The sequence below is a fragment of the Colletotrichum orchidophilum genome, assembly GCF_001831195.1.
Source record: "Colletotrichum orchidophilum strain IMI 309357 chromosome Unknown Scaffold_4.1, whole genome shotgun sequence".
Taxonomy (NCBI): domain Eukaryota; kingdom Fungi; phylum Ascomycota; class Sordariomycetes; order Glomerellales; family Glomerellaceae; genus Colletotrichum; species Colletotrichum orchidophilum.
Genome location: NW_019172960.1, coordinates 429,297 through 447,870, shown reverse-complemented (window position 1 = coordinate 447,870; position 18,574 = coordinate 429,297). Strand labels below are relative to the sequence as shown.

At 30.1% G+C, this 18,574-nt stretch overlaps 3 protein-coding genes across 3 annotated transcripts; 1 reads left to right on the top strand and 2 right to left on the bottom strand.

Moving 5' to 3' along the window:
• Window positions 1-1,944: 1,944 nt before the first annotated feature.
• CORC01_00792 (uncharacterized protein) lies at window positions 1,945-2,494 on the top strand (the record flags this gene model as incomplete). Its single annotated transcript, XM_022612448.1, has 4 exons — window positions 1,945-2,137; window positions 2,196-2,291; window positions 2,341-2,415; window positions 2,478-2,494. The coding sequence occupies 4 exons, from the start codon at window positions 1,945-1,947 to the stop codon at window positions 2,492-2,494; spliced, it is 381 nt and encodes a 126-aa protein (XP_022481065.1).
• A 2,018-nt stretch (window positions 2,495-4,512) lies between these two features.
• Window positions 4,513-5,633, bottom strand: CORC01_00791 (uncharacterized protein; the record flags this gene model as incomplete). Its single annotated transcript, XM_022612447.1, has 3 exons — window positions 4,513-4,930; window positions 4,994-5,516; window positions 5,579-5,633. 3 exons carry the CDS (start codon window positions 5,631-5,633, stop codon window positions 4,513-4,515), a joined length of 996 nt encoding a protein of 331 aa, XP_022481064.1.
• Window positions 5,634-6,193: 560 nt separating this feature from the next.
• CORC01_00790 (PEP5 protein) lies at window positions 6,194-7,086 on the bottom strand (the record flags this gene model as incomplete). The annotated part of the gene is made up of 2 exons (XM_022612446.1): window positions 6,194-6,285; window positions 6,351-7,086. The coding sequence occupies 2 exons, from the start codon at window positions 7,084-7,086 to the stop codon at window positions 6,194-6,196; spliced, it is 828 nt and encodes a 275-aa protein (XP_022481063.1).
• Window positions 7,087-18,574: the final 11,488 nt, after the last annotated feature.

The following is an 18,574-nucleotide window of genomic DNA, read 5'->3' as shown; positions in this document are numbered from 1 at the left end:
TGGCCCTATCAAATTGTCGGGGGCTACAGCAATAACTTCATGGCCCTAGCAAACTTTGTCGCAACCATCAATGACAACCCGATCCTCGCCAACATGGGCTGTGAGGTCTGGTAATGGAGAGATTGGTTTGGGCAGAGTTCGGTCGGGGCGTTGTTCATATCACAGCGGTGGACATTGTGTGTAAGAATGCCTCCAAGAAACTTTTGTAAGAATAGGGAACTCGGAAGATGATCTCGCAGGTCTCGGTAACTCGGAACAATTAGTCCGTACTAGTACTCACTCCGCGTGGCCTTCATGTTGCTATCCCATCATCAGAATCCGATGATCACAAGACACTGAGATGCTAAGATCACGATCTGGACCTTCCTCAGCCTAAAGCCGTGGGAGGAAATGCTTTACGTTTGCCTTTATTTCATGCTGACGTGGAGAAATCCTACATAGTTCGTGACGAACGGACGCCAAGATGCCAAAATCTAGGTCGAATCAGAAAATCTCCGTGGCGAGAACAACACGCCTCACCCGAGTGTGCCTCCACGGCCCGCCATCGTTCCTTCCAACCTCTGTGAAAATCATCTTCTCACCTGCGAAAAAGCCAATAATCTTGGCCTCTGTGGTTATTCATGTAGTCCTCGGGCTCGAGATGTTGACGTTTTTGCAAAGTCTAATTCTGCTTTGCTCTCATTCGGCCGATCTTGTTCAACCAAGAAGCTGCGCCGCATGAAGTACGCAACGCAATCGATTATATGCAGAGGATATAGCGCAAGCAGGTTCCGTTATGATGAGTGAAGGTCACAGTGAGCCTCGCAACGCGTCACGTTGGAGGGCGACAACTGCTGAATAGACGGTAGCTTCCTTGTGTGGTTTCCCACGTCTCATTCAATCATCAGCTCACCCGCTACGTCGCAATTGAGCTCGTTTTCCACGTAAAAACAAGCTCGAAAAAAGGTCGATCAAACTTGCTGAAAATCAAGCTAGCAGAAGAGCTAGCGATTACATCCCTCCCAACGTCGTGGGAATGCGAACACAAAGTCATCGCATTGCGTGTCGGGAGCAATCAAAGAGCTACTCCTCAATAATCAACCCGATGTAAACTCTCCGTACACTTTGACCCAACTTCTTTACAGTTCTGAGAACTCGTGAGGGGTTACCAAGCGGCCAGTCGCGTTTCAGGGAGGACCCCAGCTTCCGAACTGCTCGGAGACAGCGCTGTAGGAGGCGTATCGTAATCATCCGAACCAGAGCCTAAGTATTCTCAGATGGAAAACATAGAAGGCATCAGGTACTTGGTACTTTAGGTATTTCTTGCACCAACGGTTCTCGAAAGACATGAGACTGGCTAGCTTGTCGCACCTACCCCCTTTACCTTCAAACGGCGTCTGATCCCTGTCCCTGCGTCACATCAGCTGCCAAAGTTGCATCTTCCAATGACCACCAAAAGATCCAAAGCACAAGAGAGAATGGACTTACATAATGTGCGCAGCTATAGCTGTGGGACGTTGCAGGCGAGGCGAGTCAGCTCGTGAAGCTGGGCAACTTGACTTGGCGGTTGAACATCGTCCACTGATCTATCGTATGGTACTCGCCGATCTGGAAAGCTACGGCCTGCTCACTTCATTTTGAGAATTCTGGAAGGTGACTGTGCGGTGAACTCCTCCACAGATGAAGATTTAAGTTATGCCTCGATAGGTTGAAGCTGGTCTATTTCGGGGTCAAGATCTGGAAGTTAAACTAGAACTTTGCTAATGAGTTCGAATGCACAGGCGCCAGCATTAATGAGGTTACATGTACCGCCCTGGTGAGTTCCATCCAGCCCTGTGAAGGTATAAAGAGGATGGGTATTCTCGTTCATTATGTCGTCTAGTCATGCAGACCCATCGGCGTCTTCCACCAAAAGGCTTATACCACAAAAAAGCTCAAGTGTAATCCACAGAGATCTCTACCAATATGCTCAATCGTTGGAAAGGAGCTCTCATTGGGATCCTCCTCATAGAGTCCCTTGGCTCAGCTATTGCTTTGCCTCCCCGAGTCATTCTGCCCAGGTCGGATCAACTTGCCTCTACTGACCATCACATTGAGCAACGAGAGAATCTGGCTCCCTATGCTGGACTCTTCATTCGAGATGACGACGACGATGGCCGTGAGTAACTAGATCGTCATTTGTTAGCAATGGATGTCGTTGTTGACTAGTTCCAAAGCCTTGACGCCCCTCAATGGGCCAAACCGGCTTGATACCAATACACTGGCGCCGGGTCCTCCTCCTCAGGTGGATGATGACGATGATGATGACGACCGTAAGTTACCTCGAAGAGCTTAAATTTATCTCTCCTAATGTACAGAAAGAGCGTCGTCCTCAACAGACTCCTTCGCCACTAACCAATCCGCCACCTGCAATGGCCATGGAGGAAGAGGATGACGGTATGTTCAATACAGCCTGAACCAAGATTTGATGCCCGATTTATGCTAACGTGGTCATCCAGATGACATGGATGACTGAGACGTTATCTCAATCCCCCGTGGGCTTGGACTTGGGCTTGGGCCCGAAACATTCGTGATATGAGATATGGGGAATTGTTGTGGCGGTGACAGATTATGATCGATTTCGTGTTGTCAGCTGGGTTTGGCTATAGTTGTAGGCCAAAATTTAACCCCTTGTGAAGAAATATCTACAGAAGCACAACGAGGGTCCTCTACCGATTATCTTTGCCACAATAAGTCAACCTTTAACGTCCAAGTTGACCCATTTCAATGCATTTCACGGTGAGTGAGCCAAAGAGCGTAAATACATCGCCGGGGACTTGCTCATCGTTCCATAGTAAAATCTTTGTTAGATATTGCATTCCATGTGGGACGGGCGAGTTTGGTGTGAACGGAGTGGGTTATCAGTATGTGATGTTGAGAATTCAGCAGATATCTCGGGTGTGAGATTCCGACACTTTGAGCAGCAGTAATCATCATTCTAACTTTTTTTATGATAAAAGCTGATTAAGGGAATTGAGTGACACCGATATTGGCAGTCCCAGTAGCATACATAACCGCCCTTGTGTCGAGGGACGAGAAACTGCGGGGAATTTTCGCGATCCCTGAGTTTCCAATCTTCGATCGATTGAAAACAGAAAAATGTGGCTATGGCCCGGGCCCGGGTAGAGAGCTGGCTTCCGCCTCCTTACATTGGTTGATGGGAGTGGAGAGGAACCTTCTCGAGGGGTTTGATGTCCAGACTTTCCAGACCGTCGAACACACCTACAACGTCGCCGATATTGTCTATAGAGAAGCTAGAATACTATTTAGCGGCTCAGGAATCCCTGATCTATCCATGGAGAAGTTCCACTAGCTCGCATGACTACAGCTTGTGGAGCGGCTGGGGTGATGGGCCACCAATTCCCAAGCCCGTTCTTGTGACGGAGAATCCAATGATTGGTGTCAGGATCCACATGACTGCGATGAACACGAGAAGTGAAGTTGTGCCTGTACAGCAGATGCCCAGGCAAATCTTTTGACGGACTGCCCTGGATCACGGTCGATTGAACCTGGATTGATGACTAGGCTTCTTCACTCTCCAAAATTTACAGCTAGAGACTTGATTCGCATGAAGCTACTTGTGAAACTAATCAAGGCCTGTAACTCTACTGTGCCTTCAGCATTTGTTCGGCAAGCTTGTGGATCGAGGATTGCATATTATAGTCTTCAATAGGCGTATGTAGCGTACCCCGTTTCAAAATCTTGAAGTAAGGCCTCACAGAAGACATTGTTTCCTCATAGATACTGTCTGCTAGGTTCAGCCTCGTGGGGCCGAATGCCGAATGCCGAATGAAGTTTTGAGTCCAGAAAGTTATTGCCGGTGGGATTACAGGGTCTTAGCCAGGATGATTCATAATTGCTCACTTGCCCTCATCTTGTATATCCGACTCCAAATTTCTCAGTTTTCCTCTGGGATGAGTCGGCAAATTATGATACATGGATGGTGCTAGATGATTCATTCTGACTAAATCCATATGCATCGCCAAAAAAAAAAGCGCAGGAGCTTCCCGTCAGGCCGTCGACGCCGTTTTGAAGCCGATCAAGTTACGAATCAGGATAGACTCCTGAATGTATAAATAGTACGATACAAATTTAAACCTATGCAATTCAATCTCATCAGATCAAACTGATCAGCAACTCGTTGTCTCACACACAGCTAAACTGTAGCGGCGTAGCCTGATCATGATCGGGCCTCTTCCTCTCAGCAGAGAAGCAAACCCAAGGCAAGTTCGCATGTTTTCTATTCCTAGCCTCTGAAACTTTAACATCAATGAGTGAAAAACTGTTTTGCCGAACGGACTGCCTCGCCGCGTGCGAGGCCATGAAGACCGATTGAATCGACATCGCCTGAGCTTTGTAGCCTCCCTTCAGTGTTTTAAGACAAGCTCTGTGGAAAGGTTCGCTAACGATAAAAACCGCCCATAGTTATCAGGGTTTCTGAGATTTGCGATTTTCCCTTCAATACATGCATACGATGTAGGATGCCAATTCTGATCAAGCAGAGCCGTCTCGCTTCTTGATAAATTCCGTCTCAAAATCAAGTCCAGCCTCTTTCCTCACTATACCGTACAATGATGATGAATCAAACGCCCGCCTTTGAGTATCTGAGATCTTCTTAGCTTCTTTCAGATGCCTCGCAGCAATTTCGGCAATATCCAGACGCACGCCAACCTGCTCAGCGCAACTCAGGCCATGCCCAACATCCTTCATCGCTAGGGTCAAGTCGGACCATGGCCTCTCATCCCGAGGCGGCAAATAAGCACCCGTCGTCAAGCGTTTAGACATAGTCAGCGCCAAGGGTCCGTACTGTTGTCCGAGCAGATCCTCCATCGCTTCACTGCCGAGCCCCGACTTCTCAGCAAAGACTTGGGCCTCAGCGACCAGCTCCATCATCCCTGCGGTCAGAAAGTTTCTGAGCCGTGTTAGCACGGTGAAAGGTCTGTTCAGCAGGCTCTTTCTATGGGTTTGAACTCACCCAGCTGTCTTCATAATGCTGGCTTTTTGCACGTCTTCTCCTAGACGGATGATGCCTCTGCCCATGACGCCGACGACGAACGGCTGGATTTTCTCTACGGCTTCATCGGGTCCAGCGACGATCCAGAGCAGTGTGCCCTGCGCAGCGATAGGGCTTGCCCCGAATACAGGTGCGGCAATGAATTTTGCTTGCTTTGCTGCCAGTCGCTCCCTTGCCTTTGCCGATGACAGGGGGTGGACTGTTGAGGTGTCGACAAAGATCTTGCCCGTCAGATCAGCTGCGGCAGCGTCATCCAAAATCGCGTCCAGTGTCGCCTCAAGCGCTTTATCGTCGCTGAGCGAAATAAAGACGATGTCTGTGTCCTTAACGAGGTTGATGATGTTTGGTTGCGGTGCACCTCCGGCCTTCTCCAATAGAGCGCCTCGGGACATGGTCCGATTGTGATATTGGAGACTGCCACCAAAGTGCGTCTTGAGATGATTCTGCAGGTTGGTGGCCATTCCAAGACCCATCGATCCGAGACCTTGAAAGTTTGTTAGCTTGTACAGTACGTTACCCAGAAAATATAGCGCAGTTGATTCTCACCGATCCATCCCATCCGCGGATGCAGCGCCGAAGATACGGTCGGAGCAGCGGTCATCTTGTCGGCTAAGTGGTGAGGGAAAGTGAAGTTGGATTTTTGGTTGATGTGTCGATTGAGTAAGTATTGATCAATGGCAACCTGACATTGCAGGAGTTATCTTCAAATAAATTGCACATAAGCTCTTTATTCATTGAACGAGCTGCTAAGAATGAGTCAATTGTGATGTAAGCCGGAGATCAACGGATGGTCTAGGCACATGTGCACCCCTCATCCGTCGGCGTTGTCTTCCGAAGTCCGACTCCGCTTTCGGCGCTCCGCCGAACCCAAAAGATTAATATACTTTGAGTCTTAGCACAAGCAAAGAAGGCTTGGAAATTAGGTCTTCACTTGCGAAATAGTTCTCAATAAAGGTTCTCCGAGGTCGGTATCCTAAAGTTCTCGATTCGTTCACTGGAATCCTTCATTCGAACCAAGATAGGTCAGTCATATTTCTAGCACGAAGATTTCAGTGGCGTCATGGAACGGCATTTTTGAGTCTGGATCAACTTTTTGTTTTTGGCCTAGTTGAGGATACTAGGTACTTTGTATGGCTGACTGGGACACCTCCGTCATTTAGATCATTCTGCCGCAAGGAATCTGTGTTTCTCTTCCAAAGGGGCATCAATGTGATTATTGAACTCTTTCTCAGGATCAAAGAGAAAAGCAGAGACTTGTATTCCAAAGTCAGCAGGGCATTCGAATATAAATCCCGGTGAAAAAGAAAGAGATACTAACCGATAGCTGCCACGGCAACGAAACAAGCCGCCGAGATCCAGACATCTCTGAAAGCTTCGACGTATGTATCGAGAAGTGCATGGGTTCCTCGTAAGACAATGTCCGGAGTTATATCTGGAACTTGGGCGATTGCGCTCTCGTTATGAGAAATCAGAGCTCCAATAATAGCCGGAAGATTATCAGCGTCGAGGCCCGCCGGTAGGACTGCTTTGGCGATATTTGGGGCCATGAGGCTCATGCCATCGTTGAAGAGAACACTGTAGATTGTAATACCAATCGTCCCACCAAGCGATCGAACGCTGATGATGAGACCGCTAGCGACTGAGATCAACTCGGGCGGGATACTGAGCTGAGCTGCCGTGACAAGAGTTGGCAAAGTCATACCCAGAGCAATGCCGAGAAGGATCGGGTATCCCCAGACCGGGTTGCTGGTGTCCCGGTTTGTCGTCGCCATGCACGCAAAGAATGCCACAAAGATGAGAAACGCAAGGACGGTGATCCATCGCACTCGCTTCGTGATAGCGCAGTACCAGCCAGCAATAGCTGCGCCGGTACCAGCAGCGACGAGCATCAAGCTGTATCGGGCCCCGACAATGATGGCGTCTGTCTCGTACAAGACGCTAACTTGGAAGGCGAAGTACGTGTTGGCTGCAAAAAAGGCCATGCCTTCGGCGAAAACGCAGAAAAGAGAAATTGAGAAGTTGCGATTGCCAGTGAAAAGCCCATGGTGAAACATGCCGTCCGTTTTTGCGAAGGTCTCGTATACAACCAAGCCAAGCGCCAACGCGAGACCAACGGCAAAGGATACTGACACGTGAGGGTCTAACCATTTATCAGCGCTTATACCCAAACAAACAAATTAAATATAAGGTTCGTATTTAATTATTTGCCTCATTTCTCGCGCTATATTTAATTATTTAATAAATAATTAATAAATTTAATTAATTTCCTAATTAGGAATAAATAAAGCTATTATAAAAGTCTTTATAATATTAACTTATAAACTTTATTTTGATTAACTTTTTTAATTAAAAAATTAACTTTTTATTTTTATAATACCGCCGCGAAGCTAGTTTTTAAAATATTAAACCTCTTTTAATGTAAAAGACTTTATTAATAATTATTATAAAGTTAAAATTAACTTTATAAAGCTAAATATTTTTTTATAATTTATTACTATTATAAAGATTATAAAAATATTAAGCGTAAGCTTATTTAAAATTAAATAAGTTAACTAATAGTTAATTTATTATTAAATTAAATTAAGGACCGGCTAAAGGATAATTTATAAATAATATTAATTAAACTTAAACGCGTAGTTAATTATTATTTTTATTATTTAAAATATTAATTATTATCGGTATTATTATACGCTTTTATATAATAAAAATAAAATAATATATTAATACTTTTTTTTAAGATTTTTTTATAGATTTCTTAATAAAATCTTTTAAATATATTATAAAAGTTTTAAAAGAAATTTTTAAGAAATTTTTAAGAAATTTTAAGGATTTTTTTATGATTTTTTTTAAAGAAAACGGAGGAAATTTTAAAAATTTCCTTACGATTTTTTTTAAAAATTTTTTAAAGAAATTTTAAAAAAAATTTAGGCTTTTTTAAGCGCTTTTTTTAAAAGAAATTTTTAAGAAATTTTAAAAACTTTGCGGCCCTTTTTTTTTAAAATAATTATATACGAAAAATAAGAAATTTAATTATAAACTGTAATAATTACCGCTATATAAAAATTAATTTTGATTACGAAATTTTTATAAATACGATAATTTATATTATTATAAAAACTATATATTAAAAAGCTTTATTATAAAGTAAAGTTTAACGTATAGGGTAAATAAATATATAAAAAAATTAATATAATAATATAATAGTAAATACGTAGTTTTATAAAAAACGTAAAGAAAAGTAAATATACGTATATTAATTTATTTTTTTTAAGAATATCGTTTTTAAATACGAAAATAACTCTTATTCTATTTTATATTAATATTTACCGCGTATAAAGCTTTAGATAGCGTAAAAGAATTTAATTTAAATTTTTATTTATAGCTTTTTTTATTACGGTATTTTTTAATACCTCGGTTATTTTATTAATAATATAGGAAAGTAAAGCGGTAACGTTATTAAAAAATACGTTATTTATAGTTTAAACGTTTAGCTTGATTGTAGTTATATAATAAAAATTAGCTTAATTAAACTTAGTATTATAAAAGTAGCTTTTGATTATTATAATTATTATAACGGTGGTTTTGCGTTTATTAATACGGGAAATTAAGGTAAGTTTTTAGTTATAATAGTATTTTTTTTAAGTAGTTTTATTTATAGAATAGGTAAATCTGGTTATATTTATTATAAATCTAAATATAATAAGGACTTTTATTAAATAAAGGTATAGGGTAGCGGATTCGTTTATAATAAGGTTTATAAGAATTATATAAATTATATAATATATAATATTAATATTAATAATACTTTTACCGTATAGGATAAGCGCGTATTTATTATTATTTTAATTAACTAAGTCTAGTTTAAGCTCGAATTTATAAGCTATTTTTTTAAATAAGAACTTATAAAAGTTTTTATTAATAGTTAAAAAACGAGCTTTCTTTATAGTTATAATAATATTTATACTTATAAGTATAATTTTCGTTTTTAAAAAATAAAGGGTAGGAGTATTAACGAAGAGTTATTATTAAACGTTTTAAAATAAAATATTATTTATAAATTTATTAGTAAAATTAATAACGATACGCTTATAAGAAATTTAGCGGGAGTTATTAAATAATTAATAAGCGAGTTTTAATTCCGAGAGCTTAGTTACAATAGTTTTATTAAAGAAATTTCGTAATATATTTCTTATTCTTAAGTTATTATTTTAAAAGCTAAGTATTACGGCCGCGAAATCTTTTTTAATTATATTATTAATAATTAAGGTTTTAATTAATTTTTATATTACTTTAAAAAAGTAAAAGGACTTACGTATTTCTACCGTTAGTTTAATAATAAGATTATTTTTATTAATATATTAAAAAAGGGTAATATATATATTATTAGCGTTACGGTTTTAATTAATTATAATTATAATTAATATTTTAATAAGGATAATAAAGGGAATAAAAGTTTATAAAATAGTTTTAGCATTAATATTTATATTAAGCGTATTAAATAATTTTTTATTATCGTTAAGTTTTTATAAAAAAGGGTCGAGATTTATAAGGATTACCGGTTTTTAAATACGATTTAATAACGTTTAACTTTTATATATAAAGATATTATCTTAACTAAGCTTAATAATATAAAATAGCTAAGGGTTTTTTAAAAAAACTCGTTAGGTATATTTTTTATTTATATTAATATTAAAATTTAACCGATTTTAAAAAATAGTATATTTTATAATAAAAGTATTTAATTATATATACTTACGTTTAATTATTTAATTTTATAAACGATAAGTAAAGGTTTTATTTTTGTAAAGGTATTTATTTATACGTTTACTTAACTTAATATTTTTAATAAAGTTTTTTTTTTTATTATAAATATATAATATATAAAAATAGTTATGAAATTTAAAGTCTCTTAAATACCGATTATTTTTATAAGATATATAAATTTTTTTTTTAAAATCGTGATTTTTAAAGGGGTATTAATATATAATATTAAAAATAAAATATTACGTCCGTATTTTACGATATATAAAAAGGGGGTTATAAAAGGAAATTTTTTTAAATAATAAATATTATATTATTAAATAAAAATAATATAAGTAAAGATAATAATAATAATAAATTAAAAGTTAAGAAGAAAAAAAAAAAAAAAAAAAAAAAAAAAAAAAAAAAAAAATAAAAAAAAAAAAAAAAATAAAAAAAAAAAAAAAAAAAAAAAAAAAAAAAAAAAAAAAAAAAAAAAAAAAAAAAAAAAAAAAAAAAAAAAAAAAAAAAAAGTAAAAGGAAAAAAGGGAAAATAAATAATAGATATAGGCGTATAAAAGGGATTATATAAAAAATTATAGGCTTTTATAAATATAAGTTTTAACGAGCTTTTTTTTTAAGAATTTTTTAAGATTTTATAATAATAAATAATAATATTATTACGTTATTATTTAATAGTAAAGTTTTAAAAAGTAAATTATTATTTAAATTTTTTTATTAATTAACGGCTAGTTTATATAAACGGTGGGGCTATTTTTTAGCGGTTGTTTTATTTAAAAATATAAATAGCGCTTTAATTTCTCCTTAATTTCTTAAAAGAATTAAAGAATTATTATTTCTTTAGTTTTATTAATTTTTTAAAGAAATTTTTTTAAGGACTTTTTATTAAGGAATTAATACACGGGCATAAATAATTAATATACGGGCATAACTCTTATACGGGCATGACAGCTATACACTATTATTAGCCTAAAAAGGCTATTGCCCTATTTTAATTCTGCCGGTCCTATTTAAAATATTTAAGAATTTTTTTAATATATAATCGCGACGCGTCGTTTATATTAGCTAATCGAGGCTTTATCGCTATATTATTTATATTAAAATCCCTTATACCTAAGTCCGCCCCTCCGTTATTAAAACGTAACCCGCTACGTTAAGTTAAAAGCTCGAGCTTAAATAATAAATTTAATTTAAAACGGCAATATAATAAGTATTTTTTTACTTTGCGACCTCTTATCGCTAATAGTTTAAATATAAATATTAATAATTATTATAGCCTTAGCAATAATAATATATTTAAAAATATTTTTATTTTTTATTTAAACCGGTTTTATTAAATTACTTAACTTTATAACTTATATAAAAACGACGCGGTACTTATTAAAATATAAAATAATTATAAAAATTTTTTTTATAAAATATTTCCGACGATAATTGCTTAAACTTATTAAGTTATTATATTAATACTTAGCCCGGAATACGGTTTATTTTTATCGTATTTTATTTTTAAATTTACTTTATAGGACGAGGAGTATCGACCTATATAAACTACTTTTATAAAAGAGTTTAAATTTATATTACGCTTAGTTAAAAAAGTAATAAGGGAAGGGTAGTAATTAATTAAAAAAATTTTTAATTTTTTTAAATAAGTTCGATAATAGCGACGGAGATAGGGTTATTTATTATATTTATTTAATACGTTTATTTTATTACCCCTATTTTTATATTCTTTTCTTTACTATTTAAAATATCTTTTTACCGATTTTTAAATAAATTTAATAATTTTATTATTATAAAGTTCTTACTCTTTAGGTTAACGCTCGTCTTTGCTTTTACTTAACCTAATCTTAAATTTATAAATTCCCGGCAATTTAAAACTTATAATCGGCGCCCTATTTAATCAAATTAACATATTTATTAAAAAGAACGGGTTTAATATTATTCGTCGATATAAATATATATATAAAAATAAGAAAATAAAATATATATTTTAATATAATCGCTTTAGTAAACCGCGGCTTATTAAAGGTACGGGGTTATATTAACGAAAATTATAAAAATATAGTTATAAATAGATAATTATTATTAAAATAAAAGAAAAGGGCGCTTAGCTTTTATAACGGTATATTAAAGCCGAGTATATTTAATATAACTACGGGCTAAGCTTTAGTTCCTTAGTATATCCTTTATATCGGAGGCTTATACTATTAATTAAAAGCGTTATTAAAGCTATTAACCGCCGGGTTAGTATTAAGGCCCGCGATATTCGTACTATCATTTAAGAATAACTCCTAAATTCCGTATTTACTTAACGGGATATTTATAATATTAAAACTTTTATAAATAAAGAGAAATTAGACGGTTACTTATTAATAGCCGCTTTAATAAAACTTTTCGACGAGCAAGAAGTATTTTATATTATAAAGTAGGTTAATAACGAGCTTAACCGGCTTATTAGTTTAGTATAAATATTCCTATTTTATCTTTTAATATAAAAGCGCTTCCCGAAAGTAATTAATTTTAATAATATATATAATACGAATCGTTTTAAACTTTCGCTATTTTAAGCTATTAGTTAGATATATATTAAATTTATTTTTAATATAATATTCGGCCTTATCGATAACAAGAGATTAAAAAAGTTCCGGTTCTTTATAGAAAATATTCGTTAACTAATTAACTAGTATTCGATTCGCTTATTAAATATTATTATTACCGATTATAATAAATAAATAAAGGCCGCTTTAACTTACGAGTTCGCCGACGTATAATAATAGCTCTATATCTATTATATTAATTTTAATATTATATTTAAAACTAAATAGAAATAAGTAAAAGGAAAACGGTTAAAAAGTGCTAGTAGTAACTCGGACTACGAAAACAATATTAAACTTTTAAAAACACTAATAACGGAATTAAATAATGAGGACTAGGCGTATATCTATACGCTTATTAATAATTTAATCCCTTATATATATTATAAAGTCTTTATAATATAAAAGCTCGTTATCTTTACTAAGACCGAGGTTATTTTTAAAAAAATATAAGATAATTTTTATAAAAAGTTCGATAACTAATAGTTAATATTACGTTATTTTTACGAAATATACCTTCTTATTAAAACTTAATAAGCTCGCTATTATATCTAAAAATATTAAAATTTTAATATTCGCGTTACTTTAAAAACCGAGTTTAATAATAATAATATTAAAAACTATCTTTTTAATAGCTTAAATTATTTATATCGACTTATTAATATTATATAAGATATAATTCGAGACTAAAAGTTACGGTTTACGTAATTTTATATAAAGGATAAGGTATTAATTACCCGTTAATACGCTAAAGCTAGTTCGGAATACCTAAGTAAACTCCGAAGTATATTTTTTTTAAAATATTTAAGATTAATTATAAAATAATACCGAATAGTAAAAATAGTATTACCGACCGGTAATTATCCACGGCCCCCTCTTATTAAAAATTATATAAACGACTATTTTATCTCGGTATAATTAAGTATTTTTTATTACTATATAATTTACGTAAAGCTTATAGCCGGGATATTTTTTATAAAATAGGACGTTTATTTTTATTAAAAACTAAAAAAAACGTTTTTAAAAGACCTATATCGTCGGATTTTAAATCTTAAAATTATTATATCCCTCCGTAATAAACCGAGGAATTTAATATAGCTTATTTTTAATTAATTAGCTATATAAGAGGATAATAATTTAAAAACTTAGTATAAAAAAACGCTATTAATAACTTTTAAAATAACTCGGCAAGGCCGTCCGCTAAGAAGTTATAATAAAACGACTATCATAAAGCTTATATAAAAAAAAAAGTAATAAAAAAATAGCTAATTTACGGCCTTATTATAATTTTAAACTAAAAGTTAGTTTAATAAACTTAATATAAAGAAATTTATAAAAATATAAGTTAATAAATAGGTATTATAAGTGAGTATTTAAAAAAAGAAGTATGAGTAAGAGATATTAATTAATAATAATAACGAGGCCGTCCTTTAACGAACGCGATTATCTAAATAAAGCTTTAGTAAAATTTAATATTAATTCGCTACTTATTATATATTATAATAAAAGGATATAAAAAGTATAAAAGCTAAAGATAAGTATAATATAATCTAATATAAAATAATTTAAATAAATATGTTAAAATAAGAAAATGTTAGTAAGGGACCCTTTACCGCTTTTAGGACGAAGTATTTATAGTCTATATATTTTTTTGGGCTAATAATAGTGTATAGCTGTCATGCCCGTGTAAGAGTTATGCCCGTATATTAATTATTTATACCCGTATATTAATTCCTTTTTATTATATTGTTTTTTCCGACCGTTTTAATTTTTTTTTTTTTTTATATATTAAATAGTAATTTTCTTAGTTTTTTTGGTATTAATTAAATAGCTTTTAGTTTTATTATAAGTATGTTATGTATATATTTATTTTTAGCGTTAATTAGTTATCGTTCGTAGGTTTTTATTAAGTCTAGTGTTTTTATCATATCTATATTTATTTAAATATTATAGAAATAGGGGTAATTTTTTTATTTAATAAGGTATTAAATTTTCCGCGGCCTTTGATTTTTAATTAAGAAGTATTTATTTAAAATTCTTTTTATTTTGTAATAATTAAATTAGTTTTTTTATTTTATTTATTATAGATTGTTTATATTTATTAATACGGCCGGTAGCGCTGTTTAGTAAAAAGGATTATTTTTTAGATTTTAAGTTAGTATTAAATAGGCTATTAATATTATTAGGTGAATATTTATAATCGGTCGAAGGTTAAGTTTATATGTTAATAAACCGATTCGTTTTATTACTTATATTAACTCGGTATATTAAGGGGATGTTTTTTTAATAGGTTTTTAAGTAATTTATAGCCTTTTTTTAGCTAGAGATGAACGAAATTTCTTAAAGCGAAAACGATATAGCAATATTTTTTATTAAATATTATTTTTATTTATATTTACTTTTTTATAATAAAAAGTTTAGCTTTTTTTTAAAATATGTTTTTATTAAAAGTAGTGTTTACGTTATTTAATAAGTTTAATAGGCCGTTAGTTTTAAACTTGTAAAATAGTTCGTTTAGTGAGTATTTTATTATCGTAACGTATTTATTATTAAAGTTAAATTATATAATAATAATACTTTTAAGCTAATTTATATTTAAATACGATATATATTATACTCGTAATGCGGCTTTAATAGTTTAATTTTTTTATTTTGATTATTTATTTATTTAAGGGTAATAAACTATTAAGAATTTAAGGTTTATATTAAGTTCTTTCTATAAAGTTTACTAGAATTTAAATAAGAATTTTAGGTTTTAATTTAAGATAATATTTTTAAAAATTCCTTAATTATAAAGCTAGAGTATTTATATAAATATAATAGCTTAGTTTATTAAAGTATACGTTATATAGCTAAAGATAATAATAATAGATTTCGAAAATTTGTTTATAACGGTTATTATTAAGTTAAAAAAAGGATAATTTAATAATCTTTATAAAGTATTATTTATAAAAACTTTAAATAGGCCCGTAATAAAATTTATAATAATAGTATAAAAAAAAATCGCCGGTATTAAAATAGGTTATAAAGCTTTAATTAACTTTTCGCGATTTTTTTTTATAGGTTTATAAATTAGGTAATATCGACGGTATTTTTTAATTTTCGTTATTAAGTTTTTAATAACGAATTTATTTTATAATTTATATTAAACTCGTTTATTTTTATAATATTAGTTTTTATTATAAATTATAGCGATAAGTTCGGTAATTACGTCGTTCGGAATATATAGTTTTTGCTTTTTATTATAATTTAAATAATAGAGGAGTTTTTAATTTAAGTTAAATAGTAAGTAAAAGTCTAGGTCTATTCGTTATAATATTTTATAATACTGTTTTTATTTAGGAGTTTTTTTATATTTTTAACGAATTCGTTTTTTTATATTAAAAGAAATTAATATATCCGTAGATTAGTATATTAATAATTCGTTTTAAATTTTATTTAGTTATTTTTTATTATTAAGGTTTAGGTATTTATTATTTAAGGGTATTTTTAAAAGTATATTTAGGATAATATTATTTATTTTTAGAATATAGATATATATAAATTAAAATTATGAGAGATATTTAGTGGTTAGGACGAGCTAAAGATTAGTATATTTACGGTCGGTTATAAATAGGGTTATTTATTATATAGTTTTATATATAGAGGCGTAGTTAATAAAGATAATAGTTAAATTCTTTTTAGCCGATTAAACTATTATTTTCGTTTTACAAATAGTTTATATAAAATATACTATTTTAAGTTTTATAAGCTAGTATTTTTTTTCGGTATTTAAAAATACTTTATTAAGGTATATAATAAGTTAAATTAATATATAAAGAATTAAAGTTCCTAAGCTTTATTCTATATTAAATTTAAAATAAAAAAGTATTACGTTATATTTTTTTTATAAGAAGCGTTTAATTATATAAATAGTATATAAAAGGGATTATAATAAAATAAAATAGTAAATTTCGTAAGGGCTTATTTAATGTTTAAAAAGGATATTTTTTTTTTAATGGTTAGGTCGATAGTTACCGTATTATAAAAATATTTCTTAACCGATTTTTAATATTTCTTTTATTTTTAAGCTTTTATTAATAAATTAGTTTTTTATTATTAAAAAGGGTTAATTTTTATAACGTAATAAGGGATAAAGTATCGGAGGTAATTTATAAAACTTATTTATTTTTTTAAAACTAAAAGGTTTTTAAAAAAGTATATAAGCTTAAGTATTTTAATACGATTTTTAATATTTTAAAATTTAAAAGCGTTTATATTAAAGCTTAAGAGCTTAATAAATAAAAAATCGATAAATAATTTATTAAAGAAAAGTATAATATCTTTTTATTTTAAAACGGAGAATATTTATTATAAATAATATATATACTCTTTTTTTATATTTAAAGCGATAATAATATCGTTTATAAATACTTAAGCGTATTCTTAGTATTTATAAAAAAGATTATTAATAAACTTTTAAGTATAGGCTAATAAATTATAAAAACCTATTAATATAATTATTAATATTTTTTACTTATGATAGTTAATTATTATTAATTATTTTTAATACTTTTTTTTAATTAGAAATTAGTAGAAGAATATTCTTACGTCGATTTTAATAATAAAAGTTTTTTTTTTAACTTTTTTTATAATTTCGGATTATAATAATAATAGGTACGCGTTCGGAATTGTGATTTTATTAAGCGTTTAAAAATTTATTATTATATATCTTTTGCGTTTTCCGTTTATTTATTTTTATATTATAAAGAGGGGAGCTTTGAATAATATAAAGAATTTAACTTATTTAGCTTATTTTTTTACGTATATATTATTTATTTTATTATTAATAAATTATTAATTTTTAATATTTTATAAAAAGATTCGTTAGTTTATTTTATATTTATAGTAATTTAGGATAAGCGGAATAGTTATTTTTTTTTTTAGTTTAATTTGTATAAGTTTAGTGAGTTTTTAAATAAAAGGAAATTTAAAAATAATTATTATTATTTAATATATAAATTATTTATTTTAATTAAATATAATAACGCTTTTTTAAATTTTGATAGAGTTGTTTTTTTTGTTTTATTTAATTTTTATTTTTAAATTTTAATTAAGGTATTTATTAAAAATATTTTTATTTAGTATTAAGTTATAGGTTATAGGAAATGCTAGTGCGTTAGCTAAATAGTTAATATTAGACGGAGGCCGGATTATAATATCGGCTTTTATTTATTATAAAAAATTAAATCGTTAATTATAACGAAGTTTTAAAAAGTATAATAAATAGTTTTCGATATATATTATTAATTAATAACTTATTACGTAATATATTTCGTTATTATAATTAAATTTAAATAATAGCGAGTCTATTTAAAACCTTTTATTATTCGTATTAATATAAACGTATTAAAAAAGGGCGGGATAGTTTAGTTTTATATTATTTTAGCGACGTGAGTTTTTAAGGATCGTTTAATAAAAACTATTATTAGTATTTTAAAATTATTATAGCTTTTAATACGGATTTTTTTATCTAAATTAAGGATATTTATATAGTTAAGGATATTAAATTTTTAATTAATAAAGATTCCTATTTATAAATCTTTAAGTACTTAGGCTCCGAAGTATAATTTTATAATAACGATTTTTTTATTAATTTAGCTTATAATATATAAGTCGAACCGTACTTATTTTAAGTTTTTTACTTATTTAATACTAGTAAAAGGTTAATTAAAAGTGCGGTTAATTATATAATTTAATATATAAAATAAAATATTTTTATAAATAACTAATCGTTCTACTTTTAAATTTATATAGGCCTATTTTTATAGGCCGTAAAAATTAAAGTTAATTATAATTTTTACGTAAGTATAATTATAAAGTATTGCGTATAAGTTAGCGGTTTATTATAATAAATTTTTTATTATTATTAGTTATGGGTCGATTTTAATTATATTTTAATAGGTTAAATAATAATTTTATTAATATTTTTTTTTATTTTAGATAATATTATAAGATTTATAGTTTAAAAAGAGGAAATAAATATTATTATATTTTAAAATATATTAATAATTTAATAAAATAGTAACGTCGTTAAGGATATTTATTTTTTTAAACTTTTCGTTTTTTATAATTAAATTGTTTTAATTTGATAAGTTTATAGCGTTTATTTATAAATTAATATAAAATATATTTACTATGTAAAAAC